General features: G+C 31.3%; 1 protein-coding gene across 1 annotated transcript in view; it reads right to left on the reverse strand.

Moving 5' to 3' along the window:
* Positions 1 to 1,230: 1,230 nt before the first annotated feature.
* Positions 1,231 to 24,669, reverse strand: part of LOC134694780 (BMP-binding endothelial regulator protein-like) — a 48,556-nt gene continuing 25,117 nt past the window's right edge. Inside the window, exons 3-13 of the mRNA XM_063555833.1 lie at positions 22,412 to 22,603; positions 18,242 to 18,332; positions 12,802 to 12,884; positions 11,467 to 11,566; positions 10,848 to 10,957; positions 9,925 to 10,062; positions 9,009 to 9,113; positions 7,908 to 7,959; positions 6,320 to 6,986; positions 5,586 to 5,716; positions 1,231 to 2,898 (exon numbers count right to left, since the gene is read on the reverse strand). Coding sequence (XP_063411903.1) covers positions 2,717 to 2,898; positions 5,586 to 5,716; positions 6,320 to 6,986; positions 7,908 to 7,959; positions 9,009 to 9,113; positions 9,925 to 10,062; positions 10,848 to 10,957; positions 11,467 to 11,566; positions 12,802 to 12,884; positions 18,242 to 18,332; positions 22,412 to 22,603 — 1,851 coding nt within the window. The 3' untranslated portion in view covers positions 1,231 to 2,716. The remainder of the gene's footprint in view (positions 2,899 to 5,585; positions 5,717 to 6,319; positions 6,987 to 7,907; positions 7,960 to 9,008; positions 9,114 to 9,924; positions 10,063 to 10,847; positions 10,958 to 11,466; positions 11,567 to 12,801; positions 12,885 to 18,241; positions 18,333 to 22,411; positions 22,604 to 24,669) is intronic.

Below are 24,669 nucleotides of genomic sequence, written 5' to 3' on the forward strand. Positions count from 1 at the left end.
TAGATTACACTAGCTGTATTTGGCAAAACTTTTAGAAATGTCGGTCCTCAATGCTCTTCTGCTTCGAACTTTATTTTGCCTTTTTAAATTTATTGGATTCGAGCGTCACTGAGTCTTTTTTAGACGAAACGAGCGTCTGGCGTATATACTAGATTTAGTCCTGGTATCTATGATGAGTTTTATTTAAAGGATGTTGTGTTGTACTTATGATTTTGGATTGTTGTGTATTTGTACTTTTAATTGTCAAATGTTTGCGTGTTTTAACCTATAACAGTTTTGTTAATCCTTTGTTAAAGATCATGTGTTCAAATTCAAATTACATCTTCTTTCAGTTGAACAAAAAAAACATGTTAATACTTCCATGTATCATAAGAGCTTTTCTGGATTTAGGTTCATCAGGAACACAGTTAGCCGAATGCTTGAAAGGATAAAAAAAAACTAGTAACATGACCGATATCAATCATGTTTATGAAATTGGTGACGGTGTATGAATAGATAATATTTATCTTACATATATTGTGTGATCCTTTACGTTATGTCGGGGCTTATATTGCTTAGTCTGTATTGTTCCTTTTTTTTCTTGTCGTCGTTTTTAATAGAATTTACCATTCCTTTGAACTCATAGTTTTTATAGATCCAATTGTTTATAAACTTTTGCAACCAAGAAGTATACAAGATTTAGGGTATAGACCTCTAAATGGATGAATAGCAGTAGATGCATAAACTGTTGACAAACCTAGTTTTCCGCCTTTTTGGAGACTTTTAACGTTTATTGTTAGTTACCTAGAATGCGATTTACAAAGTTGCATTATTGGTAAAGTACAGTCGCCTTTATTCAAACCATGTTCAGTTTTATAAAAGCCACCGTTTGTGTTTCAATTTTGCTAAAACATTAACAAAAAGGTTAGCCCAAATCTAAAAACCCATATCAAAAGCTCAAACTCATGAAACGTATTAAAACAGCAATGAAAATTATGGCGCAAATTTACATTTTCTGAGTTTTTAAGCAGATATTGCCAACATTTTGAAATGCAACGTGTCGTGTTCATCACAGCAAACAAAATTTCGGTGAAAACTCGCATGTATGGATGTACATATTTTGGCGTTCTGATTTTACCAAAGTATCAATACATTATGGTTGTGTCAAATAAAGAAACAAAATAAAAGTTTCTTCAGATCTTTTATAAAAAATACAAATAACATAATAAATAATGTTAAATATTACAATGTACAATCCTGAACATAAACAAAATGATTAGAAAGAACTTTGGCAAAACTGTTCATGGAGTATATTAGGTAAGACATACAAGGAATACACAAAATTATGAATTGAGACAAGTTGTATGAATCAAATTTCCTTTCAAATAGGTAACAGGGGGCTGATCCAACCATTTTAAAATAGGGAGGTTCCAACCCAGGATAAGGGGGAGGGGTCATATGTCCCAATTGAACTGCAGTGGTCGGCCAAAAAGGGGGGTTCCAATCCCCGGAACTCTCCCCTGGATCTGCCACTGGGTAACGAAAACTAGTAAGTCCATTTGCTCTTCAATTTTGTACTCATTTGGCTTATAACTATTTAGGTCTGAGCGTCACTGCTGAGTCTTATGTAGTCGAAACGCGCGTCTGGTGTACTTAATTATAATCCTGATACCTTTGATAACTATCTTAGGAATGACATGAAATTGTTAGACATTAATTTTGTAAGATATAGACAAAAAAAAGTTTCGTTTATGGTGTGATTCATTTGTAAACTTGAGGTATCGTTCTGATTGTACTTCTTTAATGATTATATTTTAAATAATTCTTGGACTTTACTGAGAAATAAAAATTCAGCATGTTTAACGAGCATATTTTGATTAGAATAGCTAAAAGATTAGTTTAATTCAATTTAATTTAGATTCAACTTCAAACGTCATTTGTGTTGGAAAAAAACTAAAAGCTAAAATGTTATTTCTACATATTTTTTTTAATATCTTTTTTCACTTGAAAGAGTATTCATCTCATTATATGTTTTTTTTTTGTCTTATTTTATTAAAAACCAATGATAAAACTTTAACCTTTCAATACATAAACAAAACAGATCGTACACGTGAGACAAAAGGTTATTCGGACATAAAAGTTGAATACGTATCTTAAAAATCGTCACTTGCTCAGTGTTTTGCAATGTTACCAATTCAAAGATACTGGTTTTTTTCCGATGAATCATTGTGTCTTCATTTGTTTCATGATTTCAAACTGACACCTGTATATCAGACGACATATTTTATATGTATTGAATTTGATTAAAAGAGAAAATAATAAATTACGAAACATTAAACAATTGTTATTGAAAAAAGCACAATAATGTTAAAAAAATGAACGTAAATGCAGACTTCAAATCACTACATTAATTCGGTTTTAAATTACTGTGGATACATTTATTTTCGTGGTAACCAATTTTCGTGGATTGAGAAAAACTTGCATTTTCGTAGATATTTGATTTTGTAGTTTTGCCAATCTCTGTATACACGGCTTATAGAAATTTTGTAATTCGTTGCATATTTTAATTCGTGGTCACCTGTACCAACACAACCCATGAAAATTGGTATCCAACGAATAATAACGAATCCACAGTACTACACAATGGAATATCATTACTGGCCATAAATAATTCATTGCACATCACAAGGATTACATATTGAGCAGGACGGACTTATAAGACTAGATTGATCCTGTTTTACCGCGTGGGACAGTCTCTTTTCATAACACACTTCTTGTTTAACAAAACGTGTCCTTTCGGACAAAGGCATTCTGGGGCACACGTGTCTCTACATATTTTTCGCCTTGTGTATGGATTATCACAGGTTCGTTCACATTTCTTTGTACATTTTTTGAAACGTGCGCCTTCTGGGCATTGATCTGAAAAAAAAAAAGAATACATTTAGTATTTGCGTTACACATGTACATAAAAAAACCAGATTGTAACCAAACAAATCACAATCACATGTAAACTCAAAATTTGAAAACGCCATTTAAACTTCTAAACTATATCAACCATTACCCTCCCTTCATTAGATTTATATGGATATGATTGATTAAAGGACTTCACGTGGTGACTACGTATATTTAATATAGGGTGTCCAAAAAAATATACGGTTAGTTACCATAAATAGTTAGTTACCATATGGGGTATGTAAGGAGTTACTTCCCTTTAAAAAAAAAGATGTCGCAATTCTTTATTTAAACAAAGTCTGGAAGGAAATTCAAAAAGGATTCACCAGACGAAAAATGGATGATGATAGGTTGAAATGAGTTCATAAAAGATAAAGGTAACACGTTGTTATTGTTGGTATAACGGAGTTAATTCCCTTTCAAAAAAAAAAGAAATCTGAAAGGATTCGACATAAAAAGAAATGTATACATGTAATGAACGATTGAATTACATTCATGAAATAAACTTAAAGCTCAAAGTTATTATTGTTGGCATTATTTTTCTGTATAGACCAATTGAAGTAGGATCTTTATACACAAACAAAAGACTTGATCACTTCGATCAAAATACCCCATTTGAAGATAGTCAACAAGATGAATTCGTTACACGGTGTGCTAGTGACCTAATACGATATATATGGAGTCAGTTAATTTCACCCCATATGGAATGTATTGACCCCATATATATATATATATCTTATTAGGTCACTCATACACAAGGTAACTAATAATATAACGAATAGAAAACAACTGCCATGTATCTGACTTGGTATAGGCATTTTACTAAGTACATTGTATATTAAACTACATAGCTAAACCTATCATTATATGGCAGTTGGTTATAGCTTCATTATCTTAATAAAAACGGTTGAGCTACCCAAACAGATTCATTTGAATAATGTGAGAATATTTAGAATCAAGCAGCCAATACCCTGTGAACATACACAATTTTTCAATCGTGGTACATTCACATATTGTTGAAAGGTATATAAATCTTTCGATACTCGCTGGTTAACCTCGAAAGTTCTTTTCGAAAAAAATGTATACACGTTCAGTGGAAAACTTTACGACGGCATAACATTGCAAATCTTAAAATGCAAGATTTAACATTATCTTCGGTACTTGTAACGCATAACAGACGAAGTTGAAATATACAGCAGCCTATGTGTTAGTGTGTATGTTTGTATATTAACAATTAAACTTTAGCCAACTATTAACTTATCGAAATTTCTACCAGCATTAAATATAAATGACTGTATAATATTGGTCTTCTTTTAGTTTTAAATAGTTTTTAACATTGTATGTGTATATAATGTCTTGATTGTCATTTTGTCTGAATTGTGGTAAAGCAAACTATAAATAGCATACTTATATATATATATATATATACAACTCGTCTAAACATCAACCCAACAATGTTAGATCTGTAAATTTGCTTTCGCAAATTTTTGGTTCTTCCCTCGCCGGGATTCGAACCCATGCTACTGTGATATCGTGACACCAAATCGCCTGCACTGCAGCCGTCCCGCTAGACCACACGACCACCTGGGCTCTCAAAAAAAGAGCTTTCGGTGGCCATATGTTACCTTTCCACGTCAGTTTTAATCTAGCGGCGTACTACAGTACATGATATATAAGGCATGAAGATGTTATTGTTACAGATCAGCTAAATTATCTATAGTAAAGGATCCTACAAATTAATGTAAGATACAGTCACAGAAAATAATTATATTCATAAGTACGTCTGAGTCAGTGACAACCCTACAACAGATGTATCCATCGGATCGCCATCAATGATGGTGATACATGGCTGTGTACATAATGTATATACAACTCGTCTAAACATCAACCCAACAATGTTAGATCTGTAAATTTGCTTTCGCAAATTTTTGGTTCTTCCCTCGCCGGGATTCGAACCCATGCTACTGTGATATCGTGACACCAAATCGCCTGCACTGCAGCCGTCCCGCTATATATATATATATGTTACAAAAGAGATACTTCTTAGATAATATTAACAACCTCTCAATTGTTATATTTTGAAAGAAGTGAACAAAAATTACAATATGTCTTTTTATTGTTTTTAACAACATTATTTTTATTTTGTTTGAGTTAAAGTAGAACACAAGTAATGTTAACATGTTGCAAATGTAACGATTTATAATGCATGTCCTTTTTTTTATTGATCTTTTTAGATTATGTTACACCAAATACAGATGATTAGTAAATGTAAATCTAATATGCAATTCATGTTTAAACTAAAATATAAAGGTATTGGAAACCCAAAACCATGCACGTGTATGTAAAAATATTATTTTTAGTAACTTAACATTTGAAATGATCAATTTCTTCTGTCATTTTGACAAACATCATGTAAAACGTAACGGAATGGTCTGTGTCTCGTCAATAGCTGTCTAACAACTTCGTAATTTTTTTAACTTCAAAATCATTTTTATTGGAGTGCCATTGGTTAATATTTTGGTAAACGACATACGCCTTTCTCGTTACAAATTAAAAACTTGGTATATTTGATCATTTTTTTAACATCGGTAAATTACTATTTGTTCGAACTTCAATTCATACAAGAATGAACATATAAGAAAATATAAACTTACGTGGACATATTATTTCTTCATCCCACTTGGTGGAAATTCCAAATCGTGAACACGCATGTGCATAAGCTTTGAATGATTCACATGCACATATTTGATCTTGTGGACAATCGCACATATCCGTAATACACGATCTAAAAGATAAATGAACTTTCAATATACGAAATCGTTAGTGTACATCCCACGATTGAGTCACAATGCAGAACTAACATGAATAATTTATACAACTGTTCTATGGTCATAAATCGATCAAGCGAAAATAAATTCGGATCACACAACAAAACCAAGGGAAATAAACGAACATGTTTTACTGTTTGGCTAACTTTTAAGCTAAGATTTTTGGCATATGGTAGCCTGAGAATGGCTTGTAAATTATCTACTACAGTGTTGGTTAATATTCAAAGGCTGTCATCTCTCTGGCATTCATCGTTTCTAAACTAACTGTATTAGTCGAATGGTATAAGCTGTTTGAAAATGTTCAATTTGAAAGTTTCTGGTCATTTAGGAACACTACCTACAAGCAGGTTAAATGCGTAGATGGTTGGTTTGTTTCTAAGTCTTTTTTTTTTATTTGTATTTGTCTTTTTCGTCATTAAATCTCTCAGCATGATAGTTTTTATTCCAGAATAACAATACACATAATCACTACACAAAGATAATAGTTACATCATCTGTAAAGAAAATAAGGATCACTTAGTTTTAAAAATAGCTGCTTTGATATCCATTATAGAGCATACCTGTAATAAGGACCAACGTCTACCCGGCGTCGACACTTTGTAAACATGCTTCCCAAAATAGTACTACATTCAGTTTTAGCTCTTTTTAATGCATGCTTTTCAGTATCACAAGACGGTAATTTGGTCTCTTGTTTGTCTACAATCGCACATGCAGCCCTACTGCCTACTCTCCAAGTATCTCCGAATTCCTCACTACTTTTGTAAACTTTCTGGTCTCTTCCGCGCATGTCATCATCAGCATTCCCGTTATAATTACCACATAATCCTTGCATTTTAGTTCTATACCGACTAGCAACAGTGACTTCTACATAGCTATGACCATCCCAAACAACTTTAAGACCTATTTTTGATTGAAAGACTATGGATTGTCCCTCTCTATAAAGTTTAAAATGAGGTAACTTTGTAAACGGAAGTCGTACCCTCTTCCGGTTTACTTTTACTACCCGTTTTTGATGAAGTCCTACTTTATGTCCTGATATAAATATGGATAACATTTTAGTCCACGTGAACCAAGGCGATGTTCTCGCCTCGTTCCTGACCCGTATAGCAAATGATTTACCCGATTCATCTTCTGCCAAGAGGTATTTACATGGTCCTTGGAAATTAAAAATTTTCCCATCGAATGTTCGGTAATGAGGATCCCCATACACAGTGCAAACACCCTCAACTACAATGATAAATAGGGAATTACAAATATATAATGTATATATCTGTAAAATTACAATTGAAGCAATATTACAGGCAATGGTTTTAAAATGACAAATTTTAACACAATATATTACTCATTATAAAAAAGGAAATATTGAAGTATTGAGTTATAAAACATCATGTCCCCAATGTATTATAGTATCACCGGTCAATGACGAGACAACATTAAATGCAAATAAACATTGAAATGGACGCCAGCAAATTGTCAACAGTGCTATGCCTGGTGCTACCAAACAATGTTTGCTTTACTACGTTGACGGTTTAAAACTATGGATATCAACATGTTCTTTATTATAAGGTATATTCTAATAAAATGTTTATACAACCCAATTGTTGTTGAATAAAACCCCACTGCAAACAAGGCTAGGAAGACCAATTTATCAATATCAAATGTTTTTGCAGCACTTTATAGTAATTAAGGAACCTTTTATTGATATATGTGCTCAGATCTATATAAATTATCGAAACTAATAGCTGTATTTTGAGAGCCACACCAAATTACTATTGATATCACCAACCCAGTATTCAACACTTCAGTGTTGACATGAATATCAAAAATGTGGTCATTTTTATAAAATAACTGTTTACAAAACTTTGAATTTTTCGAAAAACTAAGGATTTTCTTATCCCAAGGGTAGATTGCCTTAACCGTATTTGGCACATTTTTGCGGAATTTTTGATCCTCAATGCTCTTCAACTTTGTACTTGTTTGGCTTTATAGATATTTCGATATGAGCGTCACTGATGAGTCCTATGTAGACGAAAGGCACGTCTGGCGTACTAAATTATAACTATGGTACCTTTTATAACTACTATGTATTCAAAATAGAAATAAAAAATACAATACGAACTAAATATGCATGTCCAATATTATTCCTACCTTCTACGCACCGTGGACAGCATTCTTCTTTTACATATTGTAATTTATAGCCCTGAAAAATTGATAAATATTAACTCGTTTTTCAGTAGAAATAATATGAGTTAAATTGTTGAAGATTAAAATGTGAATACACTGGAGACATATATAAGATGAATGTGTTGAGATTAATAACAACGTAACATGTACTAACGGTATAGTATAATCAATGGCCAATATGATAACGAAAATCGATAATATACTAAAACTAAATACACTACTAACGTTTGACGAATACAACTCTATGGGTATAAATCCAATTTCGAATATGTTATTAAAAATTTCATAACGAACGTATATGTTGATGTGTTATATTACAAGTATAACCTAAGTTACTGCAGTTCAGTAGTTTGCATAAATCTTGGTGAAGTATATGTAATATGTATTCTCAAACCCAGTTGTTGATTCTTTTTATATTTTCAACTCTGCAGAATACTGTTTTGTATTTTTGCAAAAAGTAAAATAACAAAAGTATCGAACTCCAGGAAAATACAAAACGGAAAGTCATCAATCAATGGGCAAAATCAAAATTTCAAACACATCAAACGAACAGAAACAGCTGTCATATTCTTGATGTTTTTTGGATGATAGCTTTTAGAATAGTATTCTGTTTCACAGTGTTTTGATAATATTTTGTATAACAGTAGAAAACATTAATTGTATTTCTGAAATAGATATCAAAAAGTATTAATCATGCATGCTGTACTTTTGAGCTTGTGATACAAATACAAATAACACCTCAAAATGTTTTAACATTTAATGATGCCTGTAATATTTTATGAAGAAATAACATAAAAAATTTGGTGCACATTGAATAACGCGCGTAGCGCGTTATTTAACAGTATGCACAACATTGTTTATGTTATTTCGATTAGACAGGGAAAAAAATACAGTCATTCCTTATAATTTAATTTTAAATTCCATTTTAAACCGTAGAAAAGATGAAAAAACGTTGATGACGTCACACTCACATGACTAAATTATGTCTATGGGATGATAACAAAATAACGTCAGCCAATCAGAAGACGCGATACATTAAATTATTTGCTTTGAATCAATACATACCATTGGGCACCAAAGAGTATTTTTACAGTTTTCCATGCGACACCTGGTGGCACCATCATCACAGTAACAGGACATACATATATGAGGTTGCCATTTCTGTCCATCCTAATTAAATATAAAATGAAAATTATGTGTTATATACTAGTATGATTTCCCTTCATCAGGTATCGTAAAATAAAAAAAAAACAGTACGATATTTCAGTTCTTATATAAGGCCAGTTGGAACTTGATTTTCTTGATAATGTGTGTGTCTATACGTAAATCGACCCTTGGCTTTAAGTTCCATTTCAGTCATCCTTTCCGTACTAAAATCATATATGAATTCGGTGAGTGGAACCATATATGTAACCAATCTTAACCTTAAGTTACCTTTGTTTATCAATCTGAATTTTGAATTCCATGACAATTCTTGATTATTTTTGTAGGTTAAGGTTTTCTTTAATTTTTCTGCTAAAACCTCAGTTATATTCTTGTCTCTTCGTTGGTTTCCCCTGTTTCTCACATTTTTGTCAAATTAAATAACATTTGTATACCTACTTTTTTGTAGATAAAAATCTGTTCAAGATATTCGATTTAACTACGGTAGCAGTAGTTCTTTGCACGATCGTTCTTTTTTGTTTTTAAAATTAAAGCATGTACAATAGAACACCATTTGTGTAATGTCTGTTTATCTTCTTACTTTTATATTGTCTATGATACTATTGTCTCATTTGATAAATCTTTCTGTAATTTATATCCCCTGTGCAAATTTTTGTATTTTACATTTTTGCTCATCGCAACAAATTATTCACAAAAAGAATGAATAACAACTGTCATATTCCTGACTTGACACGGATATTTTCCTATGTAGAAAGGGGCGGGCTAAACCTTGTTTTATAGATGAATTCGAAACTTAGAAAAATTAAGAAAGACAAACCTGTTTATATGTACCCTTGTATTCACATGGATCTTTACTAGGACACACTTTACAACAGGAATCTTTTGGTTGGAATGCTCTATCTAGAGAACAGGTTAAAGGTGGGCAAGATTCTCTATCACATATTGCAGTACCTTCCTGTAAACAAAGGAAAGATTAAAATATATTGAAGTATAAGTAATAAGCTAGATGTACTACAAATTCATAACTTAAATGTTTTTATTTATAAATAGGATTCAATACAAATATAACAATTAACATTGCACAAACAATTAATAGATGACTAACATGTACAAACATAACAATGATTTGGGACACTAAACATGTAAAGAAATATTTGAACCTGGCTTATTTTGTTTTGCCCCTTTTCTGTACACATCAGAAATAATTAAGCTCTGATAGACACATACTTCTTTTAGCATTTAAATTTTTGTAAACCATTATTAAAATTCTTCACAAACTTGTATATTACAAATCCATTAGTATAATTGAATGATTTTTAAAGTCGAAATTACGTTATAATTTGAAAATACCTTCCATTAAGCTAGGTGTTACTTGTATATGTGCATTTATGGACATATTGTGTTGGTTTGATTTTATTCCATTCCAAATATTCGTCCATACAATCTTTAAAAATGTATACCTTAATATATATATATATCAACACGAATACAAAATTAAGCAAGAAAAACATTGTTTGATGAAAAGAGTTTATAGAGATACTTTAAATACCTGACAACTAAAAAATATGATACATAGAGAATAATACATGGCAAAATCCGTATCATACCGTAACGACACATAAACATATATCATGTTAAACCTTGTTAAAAAAATCAAAAGTAAACAGAATAAAGACAAATTATTGAATCATGAATAAAATTAGCATAAAGTATATGAATGAATAATTACTATAGTCTCACCATACATGTACATTTTGTGCAGTTCCCTGGCATGAATAATTGTCCTGTTTTGTAAATTTTATTTTGAAAGAAGCACCGCCCACCAGGTAAATTGAATATTCTTCTTTCTCCTGAAACAATATATAGTCAGTATAAACTGATGATCATGTTTGGGTTTTATGGTTTTTAATGTTTTTTTTGTATTTTCTAGTAATGTCTTGTTTTTTTGTCGTTTTTTTTTTTTTGGGGGGGGTGAGATTGAGGGAGTTCACTTTGTTTATACTCTTTTATACAGTAACTATTAGCATATTCTAACATTGTTCTAAATTTGTTTTTCCAAATATGTTTTAAATGTCTTTATCAAGATTTATTGATGTATATGGTTTACCAAAGATATATTTTAGTATGCAAGACGTTGGTATTGTCGCCACAAGTCGCATTATTTACTCTCAAATCAAAACAGTTGGAAAACAAACCATTACTTAACTATAGCAAATTGATCAAAAGACGTTGGACAATGTTGATTGCTCTTTATAAATCCATTCGATATTGTATTCGAACATTGAGATGTGTCAAACTCAGTACCGAATATGTTTTATTTATAACTGAAATTATGACTTTTCAAAACCTGAAAACATACCTGAACACGCAGCACAACATGATCCGTTTGGAGTATATATAACATTAGCTGGACAGTTTAAAACGGGACAAGCTTGCTTTTGACAAACTATGCTTCCTCTCTGTAAAACAGGAAAGACATGAAACATTACTTTTCATGACAATGTCAAATTTTAACTCTTTAGTAGTGTATTTATATTTTTCTCCAACTGAACGTTTAACACATGCTGGGTCGTTCCACATATGAAGCAGGATTTGCTTACCCTACCCTTCAAATTTTAACCATTGAACTCATTTGTTTCAACCGAAAATTGTCCTGTTACTATTTTTATAGTATTTTTTTCCTTCGCTGTGAATACCATTGTCACTCTAATATAATTATAATCAATTTAACTATTATAAATTTCCTGTCTACAAAACATTGAATTTTACGAAAAACTAAGGATGTTCTTAACCCAGGCATAGATTACCTTAGCCGTATTTGGCACAACTTTTTGGAATTTTGGATCCTCAATGCTCTTCCACTTTGTACTTGTTTGGCTTGATAAATATTTTGATATGAGCGTCACTGATGAGTCTTATGTAGACGAATCGCGCGTCTGGCGTACTAAATTATAATACTGGTACCTTTGATAACTATTATCAGTTTATTGTATTAATTTTGTATGCCATAACAATTTAATGTAAATGCGTTTGTGCTAATGAAAATGTCTATTGAAATCGTTTTTCGCATACTCATTTGTTTCAATCGAAAATTGTCCTGTGACTATATCTATAGTATTTTTTTCCTTCGATGTGAATACCACTGTCACTCTAATATACTTATAATCAATTTGACTATTATCAGTTTATTGTATTAATTTTGTATGCCATAACCATTTAATGTAAATGCGTTTGTGCTAATGAAAATTGTCTATTGTGATCCTGAATTTATATACTCCATTTCATATGAGTATTTTATTATTTTCTTCTGCTTTCGGGTATTATCCGCAAACACAAATCAATATCACTATAACATTTTTAACCCCGCCACATTATTTATGTATGTGCCTGTCCCAAGTCAGGAGCCTGTAATTCAGTGGTTGTCGTTTGTTTATGTGTTACATATTTGTTTTTCGTTCATTTTTTTTTACATAAATAAGGCCGTTAATTTTCTCGCTTGAATTGTTTTACATTGTCTTATCGGGGCCTTTTATAGCTGTCTATATGCGGTATGGGCTTTTCTCATTGTTGAAGGCCGTACGGTGACCTATAATTGTTAATGTTTGTGTCATTTTGGTCTTTTGTGGATAGTTGTCTCATTGGCAATCATACCACATCTTCTTTTTATATAACATTGATTTTACTTATTTCATACCTGACATAAGCACTTTGTACATCGGTCTGATTTTAACGTGAAAGACTCGCCATCACTGAGTTGCTTCCCTTGGTATTTACATCCTGAAATAAAAATGCAAACATAAAAAGTAAAAACACAAAAATACTGAACTCCGAGGAAAATTCAAAAAGGAAAATCAAAAATCAAAAGGCAAAATCAAAAGTCCAAACACATCATACAAATGGATAACAATTGTCATATTCCTGACTTGGTACAGGCATTTTCTAATGTAGAAAATGTTAGATTGAACCTGGTTTTATAGCTAGCTAAACCTCTCACTTGTATGACAGTCGCATCAAATTCCATTACATTGTCAACGATGAGTGAATAAAACAATGATATTTCAATTTACGAAAATATTATATGGACAGACATTTTGACAAATGTTCAAACTGTCTGTCCATATAATATTATCAAATCGTAAATTAAAATATCATGTTGTACATTATATTTGTATGAAATGAAAACATCAAGGTTAATAGATAGGTTGCATTACAGTGACACGTCAGTTTGTAGATCGGTAAATTGCGTCATATAGGCTATAAAACAATTAACCATAAAACCAACGACTTCCAGCAAAAGTTTACCTGTAAGATACCTACTAAAATTGAATATTATGTTATATCCAAAATGCTGTTTGACAAGGATTATCATACTTATATTTGTGCTAGAGTTATCTTTCTTTATTCACTTGCAACTTTTAAACTAACGATATAAATGTCATACAAAGTGTTTGCACAAAATAAGAATTTAATAGAATGAAATTCATTAGTTGACATACTCATGTCAAAGTATATGTTTTCGAGATGCAATAACCGCGCCGCTTGTGCGTGTGTGTGTGTGTGTGATTAAAGTTTGAATTTTTTAAAGTTTAAATAACGGCTTACTCTGTACAATTTAAAGTAAACATATTAAAATGATATCATAAAATTAAAGTATCAATAACCTTTTATTTTTTTATTGAACATAATTATTTTTTAAAAAATGTTACAATTCGTGGAACACAAGTTCAGTTTCTAATGCTCAGTTATTGTGATCATTTCAAAAGTACTTCATACGAAAGCTACGGCTATAACCCATCCTGAGAGATAAACAGTCAACAATCCGTGATAGTAAAGCAAACATTGGTTGCGCTCGAATCGATTTTAACTATACTGATACAAGGCAAGTGAAGAAACATTCAGTACTCCGCTTCCCATGATACGCCTTGAATATCAAACCTTAGTGCAGGTACGGATTGCTGGCAAATAAATACGCTTCAAATAATATATATTCCCTTCAGAACTACTGATTACTAGTGAATAACTATTCCATGCAGAAGCACAACTAACTCGCGGGATACAAAAAAATCCACTATATGTCGCTGACTCTACATAAGAAAATGATTAACCGAGTTATACAGATTGAACGTGTTGTCAAATCAACTTTGAACAGGATAGACAAAAACCAACATGTTTTTGCAATTGTTTCAGTCAAGTTCACTTTGTTGTTTTTTTGTATGTTTCCTCATGTAGTATATACATTTTGATTACGGTAGATTAATTCCCAACCTCGTGGAATGGCTGGAGAAGTTCAATGTGATATTGAAATAAGAAAATGATTGCAATGTATGTGGTGACATGTTTTGGGCTTTCCAAACTTTCGAGTGATTTGAGCGTTATTTATTTGTCTATCGTAGACGAAATCGTATAGCATTTGAAATGTTGAGTCTGGAACATTGATAATTCGGGTCTTTTTTAGATTAAGAGTACATGCTGATAGTTTACTCAGTCGTATAGATCCAAATGCCGTATCAATATATAACAGCAAAACGACATCCTGAACAATGATCATTGATATTAGATACCAGGATTATAATTGAGTACGCCAGAAGAGCATTAATTATCCAAAATTTCAAAAAGTTGTGCCAAAAACTCTTGAATACTCTAATTTATATCCTTTTAAACACATTCCAATTCTTTAGACAAAGAAACCAAATGTCCATAAAACTATTGGCAGATCCAGAGAGAGTAGGTCATCGTTGAACCTGAACGAATATCAGGCTGAACCATGTACTAGTATCCCTCGTTTGTTTTTTGGGAACACAAAAAGATTGACACTATATTTACGTGTCTGGATCAGCGCCTAATGAAACAGGCCTGCAATTTGTTCATGTTGTTATTGAACACACTTTCTAGGTATTTAACATTTAACATATTTCAAATTTGTGTTGATGTGTTTAACTTTTCTTTGGACTACAAAATGACAAACGTGTATATAACGAGGACAGTTTTAGACACTCTTTTGGAGAGATATTAACCCTATTTTTTACTTATACATTCCTTATTTAGTTTATCATTCTCATAGAACATTAAAGCTATCCTTTCATGTGTGTAACTTCCTACTTATATGTTTTATCTAATCTAATTATCTAGTCTGTCATTCAATATAGTTTTAAAGCATAAAATACAAGAAAAAAATAGTATTTGAGTCTTAATACCAAATGGGACTAAAAGCATGATGCGAGACTTACACTTAGGACGAGATTATTAACTAAGAGTTGTCAAATTAATTCAAAAGTAAAAGATTTATTTTTCTGTCAAGATGCTTTGTTTAATTAGCCGTTTTCGTTTGCATTTAGACGTACTGTACCCAGTTAGACTAATCGTGTCCTATATATATGACGTCCCATTTGTTCTTCAAACAAACTAGTTTAAAATGTAAACAAACCTTTTATAAATATCTACGTGGAATTTCAAAAGAATTTTTTGCTTTATCTACAGAAAATTATAATAAGGCATCATATATAAACAGTACGTTATTGATACTTGTATGATAATCATTTTAACATGTATACTTTAAAATGTATACACTCAGTCATTATTTAGACTTAAAAATGTTTAAACACGTGGTTTGTTAAATCCACGACACAAATACACAAACGACGCTATTGCGTCTGGTTTATAAAAAAAATCATTTTCAAATTTGAGAGTATCCGTTAAGTTTATAACTGAATGATTGGGTTTATGAAATAGCCAATAATGCTCAAAACATGCAGAAAAAAAGACAAAAAGAAAGAAAGAAAAGAGAATAATAAGTACCAAAACATATTATGGGCATAACAAAATAAAGGATTAGAAAAAAAATGTCTTTAAAAGTTGTAGAATACAGAATTGAATGACCCCATCTATACCCTCGTTCTGTATTTATCTTCTTTATTCAAATCCACATATTATCTAATTCTTAAAGTTTAAATCTCGCCCCTGTCGGGTTGTATTTAAGTAGACATCAGTTATCTGCCAGTAAGTAAATATTTAGAATGGTTTGAATATAAAGATAAATGCCTTTTGTGGTCTGTTTGATGACGGTAAATTTTAATGACTGCTCAAGAGACTCTATGAAGTACTTGTTTAAGTCAATTTTATCTCTCCGTGCACACCCAGAGGGCGGGTGCAAGACATTAGAAACTTTTCAATAATAGAATGCATTCTGGGACTAGGGTGGGTGCAAGACATTAGAAACATTTAAATAATAGAATGCATTCTGGGACTAGGGCGGTGCAAGAATTTAGAAACTTTTGAACAATAGAATGCATTCCTTGACTATTTAACAAAAAAAATAATTTCAAGTACTTTATATGAACTTAATACAAATGATTATTCGAAACAAATCGCGCCTCTCGTGAAATAACTCCTAATAGATACCAAGGATTATAGTTGGGTGCATCAAACAAATAGTAGTGGCGCTGGAATCAAAACAGTTCAAAAACCATACTGTATATTATATCCACTATTTCCGTTATCAATCAAATGGGTATAGAACAAAGATTCATTAACTAGATACTACTTAGAATCTTTCTCTTTCTCTCTATTTGAAAATTATTTTGTTCAGGGAACATTACGGTTATCAGAAGGTACAGCATGATTTGTTACACTATTCAATTGATCGTTTCGTCTTTCTAGTATGTAAAAAATAAAAAAAAACTTTTGTTGTCCTTTTTCAAATTTTAATGACTGCTCAAGAGACTGTATGAAGTACTTTTTTAAGTCAAGTTTATCTCTCTGTGTACACTCAGAGGGCAGATGCAAGAATTTAAAATCTTTTAAATAACATTGCATTCCGGGACTAGGGTGGGTGCAAGACATTAGAAACATTTAAATAATAGAATGCATTCTGGGACTAGGGCGGGTGCGAACATTTAGAACCTTTTGAATAATAGAATACATTCTGGGTACTAGGCCGGGTGCAAGACATTTATAATCTTTTGAACAACAGAATGCTTTCCTGGACAAAACTAAATGGATTCACTTTTTAAACAATAATTTTAATTCCAAGTACTTTATATGAACGTAATACAAATGTTTATCTTCAACACATCGTGCATCCCATGAAATACCTCTGCTGATAGTTGGTTATACCAGACTCGCGTTTCACAAACATAGCAGTGGAGCGCGAATCTAAGTCATTTGAAAACTAAACTGCATTTAATTTCCAATTTCTCCAATTTTGAAATTCGTGTTCATACTGGCGGATGCAAGACATTAAGAAACTTTTGAATAATATAAGGCATTCCTGTCTAACTGGATGAATATACTTATTCAACGAAAATTTTAATTTCAAGTACTTTATATGAATGTTATCCAAATGTGTATTCAAAATAAGTCGCACATCTCATGTAATACAATTCTTAGACTCTCTCTCTCTCTCTCTCAAAATTATTTTGTTCAGGGAACATTACGGTTATCAGAAGGTACAGCATGCTTTTTTACATTATTCAATTGATCGTTTCGTCTTTCTAGGATGTAAAAATAAAACTTTTGTTGTCCTTTTTTCAAATTTTAATAACTGCTCAAGAGACTGTATGAAGTACTTGTTTAAGTCAGGTTTATCTCTCTGTGTATACTCAGAGGGTAGATGCAAAAATTTAAAATCTTTTAAATAACATTGCATTCCGGGACTAGGAGTGGTGCAAGAATTTGGAAACTTTTGAATAATAGAATACATTCTGTGTACTAGGGCGGGCGCAAGACATTTATAATCTTTTGAACAACAGAATGCTTTCCTGGACAAAACTAAATGGATTCACTTTTTAAACGATAATTTTAATTCCAAGTACTTTATATGAACGTAATACAAATGTTTATCTAAGACACATCGTGCATCCTATGAAATACCTCTACTTACTTGGGTATGTCAAACTCGAGTCAAAACGGTTCTCTCCATTTTAAAATCCGTGTACAACAAGCTTTATAAGTTTTCAGTACACCTTTCTCCTGATATATTTCCTTAAAAAACTGTTTTGCGTTTTCAAAGGTTGCTAAATCAGTATATTGCATTCATAAGGTCATGGAAAACATTGTCTAACGTGAAGAGCTTTCTCTCAGAATGTGTAAACATCTGACTTCGATGTGTTCACAATATATACATCAAATATACTCACCTATACAAGAGCCACAGCACAGCCCAGACGTGGTAACAGGATTCATACAAGGGGTGTAGCACTTCATTTCTGATCGTGTTATAACTCCAGCCTACAATTGGAAAATTATAAATCATCACTACTGCTGAACATGCAACATTCAAGTGATATTTAGTCTGGTTTGCCGGAAAACCAGGCTCAACCTACCATTTTTTTACATAAAATGTCCTGTAAAAAGTCAGAAAATGGCAAATGTTGAATTGTAGTTCGTTTCTGTATGTGTTTCATTTTATTGTTGTGTTTCTGTTGTGTCGTAGTTTTCCTTTTGTATTCGTTGCGTTTCCCTCTGTTTTAGATTGTAACCCGCATTTTTTTTCTCAATCGATTTATGAATTTTGAACAGCGGTATACTAGTACTACTGTTGCCTTTATTTATGATAATCAAACACAACAGTACACAACATAACGATCACATGTACATGAGCCCAACAAAGTTTAGGGTGCTGGGTTTAGAAGGGAGGTCTGCATTTTTATTTCTGCATTCTTTACTTCGTAATGCCATTATTTTCATTTTTGTCATTTAAGTTTATTCTTTTCTTTAATTATGGCACACTTTTCTAAATTCTTCATTTCTTAATTGTTTGATTCTCTATTATTTTATATTTATTAAATTTATGTGACGTATACAAATTTTCAGACGTCAGACACTGAAATCATTCAATGTGTTCGTAGATAATAGATTTTTTTGTGTTCTGTTCAATTGTTCCTTTTAAAATTGTTATACGATGATGACTGAAATACCCATATTTTGACTATATAATTAAATGTGACTTTTTATTTAACGCATCATGTAAATATAACGGAATTTGATGAGACTGTTATTAAAGTGAGAAGGTTAGCGCTATAGAACCAGGTTTAATCCACCTTTTTCTACATATGAAAATGCCTGTACCAAGTCAGGAATATGACAGTTCTTGTCCATTCGTTTTTGATGCGTTTTGTTATTTGATTTTGTCATGTGATAATGGACTTTCCAAATTGATTTTCCTCTGAGTTCAGTATTTTTGTGATTTTACTTTTTAATTCAATACACATCATCATTGATATTAATTTGACTTAAAATCAGTAGAAATAAACATCTCAAAATTCCAGATTCCTAACTACCTCAACTTTTTTTGTTGTTGTTAAATTAAAGTCTTTTTTTTTAATAGGAAGACTTTAATTGCAAGGTTTCAATTTTAACAGTTAGTATTCTGCTTTGGGTTTGATTACAGGTATAATAGGAATGCTTACACAAGATGTTTGTTGTTGCAACTTTTGCACATAAAATGTACAGGGAACTATTCATATAAGAAGTTAGAATGTGAAGAAATACATGTTATTCTGAGCTAAACAACAGCAGTGTTTAGCGCTGATAAACATTTTGATTTAATGATATTTGAAAATGCTGAAAAATATTTTTAATAAATGTTTTAGATTTTTATTTTCACAGATTTTAATTGTAGTACATATCATTTATACGTAGTTGTAGCCTTGATATAAAATAGTTAACAATCAAAAGCTACAAAATAAAATTTTATAATTATGTGGAATGTTTTTCACTAGGATAATGTAAAATTCATGTCAAACAATTTCAAAGTCTAAACGTTAATGTTTTTCAATATAAATATTTCGAATATACCAATTTGAAAAGGATAGTATAACAAACATTATGGCATAAAAATGATATTTTTAATTGTACAACATATAAATACACAATTGTGCCGGATTGATGAACACATGTACATATGCTTAAAAGTAAAAACACAAAAATACTAATTTCCGAGGAAAAATCAAAAAGGAAAATCAAAAATTAAAAGGCAAAATCAAAAGTCCACACACATCAAACGAATGGATAACACCTGTCATATTCCTGACTTGGTACAGGCATTTTCTTATGTAGAAAATGGTGGATTGAACCTGGTTTTAAAAGCTTTCGGAATCGAAAGACAAATGACATATCTATGTGTTATGCAAACTGTGGTACATTCGTGCAACTGTTAAATTTCTAAAATACTTTTATATAATTATACAGCTGTGTCTTTATAAATTACAACTTATTATTACTTTTTTCACGAACATTCAGTTTACTTATTAAACAAATTTCACATTTAAATTTATAACAGCTTGTACTTTTTTAAAGTGAAAAAACAAAAGTACAAATATGGAAGCAAAATTCAAAGCGGAAAGTCCTTTATCAAATGGCAAAATCAAAAGCTCAAACACATCAAACGAATGGAAAACAACTGTCATAGTCCTTACGGTGTAAGGCATTTCCGTGCCTAAGTTGTTTTTACATGACTATAATGTTTTGTGTAACTTGGTGATTTCATATAATCCGTGGAAGGGATTATGAGGGAAATACAACAGATAAAATCAAATAATTGTCCGACATTTGGGAAATTTATACAAAATTTAATCTTAAATTTGTTTACAACTTTATTTGTAAAAATACCTATTATATAACATTTGTGGTGTATATATGTACTTTAAAGAATTGAATAAGCATGGTCTTTGTTGCACTCCAATTACGCTGTCTCTTTGTTTATTATCATACAGACATGGAATTTTAAAAACATTTTTGAAAATTAAAAATTGTGGTTACATATTGTGCATAGCAAAAAGAAATCTATCTCACCTCTTGTTCAAGGGTACAAAAACCTTTACAGTACACATGTTAATATTTTCTTTATTATCATGATTATAAGAGTAGTAATTTCTGTTCTATTTTTCTGTTTTTTTAATTGTTTCATATTTATATGTACGAAATTTATGTGATTATTCTATATAAAGATTAAAATATTTTTAAATCAAAATAAAAGAGATTGGTGAAATTTCTAACTTCTAATTTCTCATGTTTTGTAATTTATTATTATGCAACTAATTAGAGATCAGGTTTACGTACATGTATATCGTTCAACTATCTTTAATTTGAATTTTCATATTTTCATTTGCCGTTAATTCAGTTTTGTACGACCTTTTGGTAAATGGGAATTTATTCACTACGATCTACAGGAAACTTTTCTTTATAGTACTAGTTGAATAATATTTTAAGCTAATGGAACCAATTTATCTTTCTATAAAAATTAATTGAGAATATTAAAGGACATCTTATATATCATTCGATTTTAAATTAATTAGACAATTTAGTCTTTTCTTACACAGTTTAAAAGTGTGCGTCCTCATTCTTCCATTGAAATATTTAGTAACTACCTTAAAATTGAATTTCGATGTCCAAAAAAACTGTTTGCGAAAAGAAAATTAGCTATCTCACCTCTTGTTCAAGGGTACAAAAACCTTTACAATACAATTAAGCTTTAATTTCAAATTTTCAATCTTTAAAAGCTTAAACAGGCCTTTAAACAGCCAGAAGCCGAAAATTATAACAATCGAAAACTGGTGTCGCTAACCGATAAATTGACAGGGGGTGTCTTGAAAAGTCAAAGAGGATAATTAATAGCGAAAGTCATTTTCACAAACTTTAATTTTTCAATAATGAACTTGAAAAGAAGATATTTAACACAGACCATCGTCCTATACACGGTTAATTAAGAAAGTGAAATGTCCGGTTGAAATGCTTTTGTTATACACCTCGCGTTTAAGGGGTTGATGAAAAGCTTTTGTTGTACACCTCGTGTTTAAGGGGTTGAGTCATGGTCTCACAATGTACCATTAGTTTGCCACCCTTCAAATGGCTAAACAAATTACACATTAGATTCTCTGATAAACTGAAGATAATAGAGTGCTCCACAATGCATGTTTCATGCTCTTTTGACTGCCTTAAGGGATCGAAAAAAATAACGAATGAGAACTCTGGGATTTTCTATAGTAGAATACAATAGTAAATAGCTTGAATTTGTAAATCTGTTCGTTTAAATTCAGAAAACGTTAGCATTAGCGGATTTGTTTAGAAGAGGTTATAATGCGTAGGTCCCCCAATTGATTTGAAAATATGTAATTTTGGACATAAATATCGACAAAAATTCTTTTAAATATTCAATTTGCTGGAATAAAGGCCCAACCTCCGCTATTTCAAAAATCCTTGATCCACTCAGATATACCGTTTAAATATTTCCGTTTGGTGCTCATTTTCCTACCCCCTTCCTAACCATCAAAATGTACATGAATGACCTCCTCGTATTTTGTACTTACCCTACAGTGTAATGTAACACAAGGGTCATCTGCCTCTACCCACGACTGTCCACTATCAAAAGCCTTGCCCTGGTACTGGCAGCGTTTACACACCTCACAACACTCGTTCTTCTGCCACGGGTTGTCAAACAATATCATGTAACAACCTTCTAAACTCTGACAAACTTCTCTTTCACAACGAACTTCACCGTTCTGAAATATAAAGGCAGAAAAGTTAAAAATGAATAACAGATAAATAAGACAAAAATACAATTAGGACAGGGATAAAGAATGGCTTTTTCACAGTTATCCTTCATTCAAAAGACGTTTCTATTCTCTAGCTTAATTTATTGTTCTTCCTGTCCCTAATGGTATCAATGGCGTAGATACTAGCAATAATAGGTTTCTAAACTACCTTTAGCAAAGAATGTATGTATAGTGTATGAATAAATTAAGTCTCCGACATGTAAAATGAGAAACATTTCCAACGAAAAAACCGCATAAGAGTATTGAAAAAAAAATAAAGAGGAAAAATTCAAGACTCTGATATAAATCGTTATTGTGCCAGACGAAAAAATAAATGGTCAAAACAGACCCTTCGAATTAAACTGTAGTTCCCGGAGGTAACTAATATGTTTGTCTAATGCATATACGAAATTGTATCCAGACATATTTACATAATATTAACAAACAAAGTTAGAATGTAAGAAGAAAAAAGCCGCCATTTAAGATCAAGCAGAAGATAATGTCTGTTACAGTATGCAAAATATGGGGGAAAAACATTAAATATGGACATCATATTTGTGTATTCGGAGATTTAATATACTCGGTACAATGAATATCACCGGTGTAAACTAAGACCGACGATTGAAGAAGACATTCTAAAATTTAGTTTCGTATAAATTGAGTCCATATAATGGGTTTTAGATCTTGATAAACTAAAGTTCTAAAATTCATGCACAATCATGAGCACTTAAACTGCGTCTATGACCAAAATTACCAAATATTTATGAGCGTATAAAATTTATTTAATCGTCTCATAAATTTAAAAATGGTAGGCTGAGGTTATTTTTCTAAAAATTCGGAGATAAGGGTATCGTAAATCAAGACCCTTATAAAATATGAATATTAATTCATATTTAAAAACATAGACAACGGTTGTATTCAGTGGTAATAACGAGACAAAATGTACACATTAAAATTCGTAACTAAATATATACGGCAAGATGAGAATATGTGAATTCATATTTCAAATGGGACATGTTAACAATAGTTATGGTTAGCGCGGAGTGGTAATTTAAGTAACTGATTATACTTATTACAATGAAATGCTATCTCAGACTTGTATCAAAGCTTTGGTGGTCGCATGTCATAGCGGCAATCGGTGGGGTAAGAGGCGGGACCACGGTACTCAATTTGTTGATCAATTAAAGTTTTCAACATTTTTATCTCCTCTCAAAAAGAGATAAATAATTAGTATTCCATGTATATAAATACTGTTTATAAAACAAAATTTAGCAAACAGGAAATCGACAACCTTTAAAATCATTGAATGTCAACGCTGTCCATCTTTTATTTATTGGTCTATTAGGATTATAAAATTAAGAAGATACTAGGATAGGAATGTCAGGTAGACAACTCTCCACCAACAAACGGAAGTTTTTAACGACCTTGACTGGCTATACAGCCCTTACACGGTCGTAATACTCTCCACCAGAGGTTTTATCCAGAAGATTATATTTATGGAAATGATAATTATTCACTTGTTAGTAAATTATCTATTTTATCCAAGAAAAGGTATTAATTATTTATGTGTTATTGAAATTCAATTTTACATTTTCAATATTATTTTCCTAATATAATTTCTCGCTGCATTGAAGACCTGTTGGTGACTTTCTGCTGTTGTCTATTATATGGTCGGGTTGTTGTCTCTTTGACACAATCCCTATTTCCATTCGCAATTTTATTGTACCTAACACTTATTATTTTAACGGTATTATAAGGTGAATATATAGGTTTTATTTATTTTTAAATCTTTTAATTGAATATGTTTGTAGGGTCCTTGCTCAGCTTATCCTTGCGGATCTATCTGTCTTCTATTTTGTAGACCAGAGTTTGCCTTTTTTTCAACTGCGCAAGTCCGTCATTTATTAATCTACAATTATTCATAATCACTTTGGTATCTTTGTAATTTTCTAATCATTAGACAGAGAAGTACCTGCAAGTTATGTGCATGTATACACTTTTGAATTCTTTAATTGCAGGGTTAAACAGAGTGA

Source organism: Mytilus trossulus, chromosome 13 (genome assembly GCF_036588685.1).
Source record: "Mytilus trossulus isolate FHL-02 chromosome 13, PNRI_Mtr1.1.1.hap1, whole genome shotgun sequence".
Classification (NCBI taxonomy): domain Eukaryota; kingdom Metazoa; phylum Mollusca; class Bivalvia; order Mytilida; family Mytilidae; genus Mytilus; species Mytilus trossulus.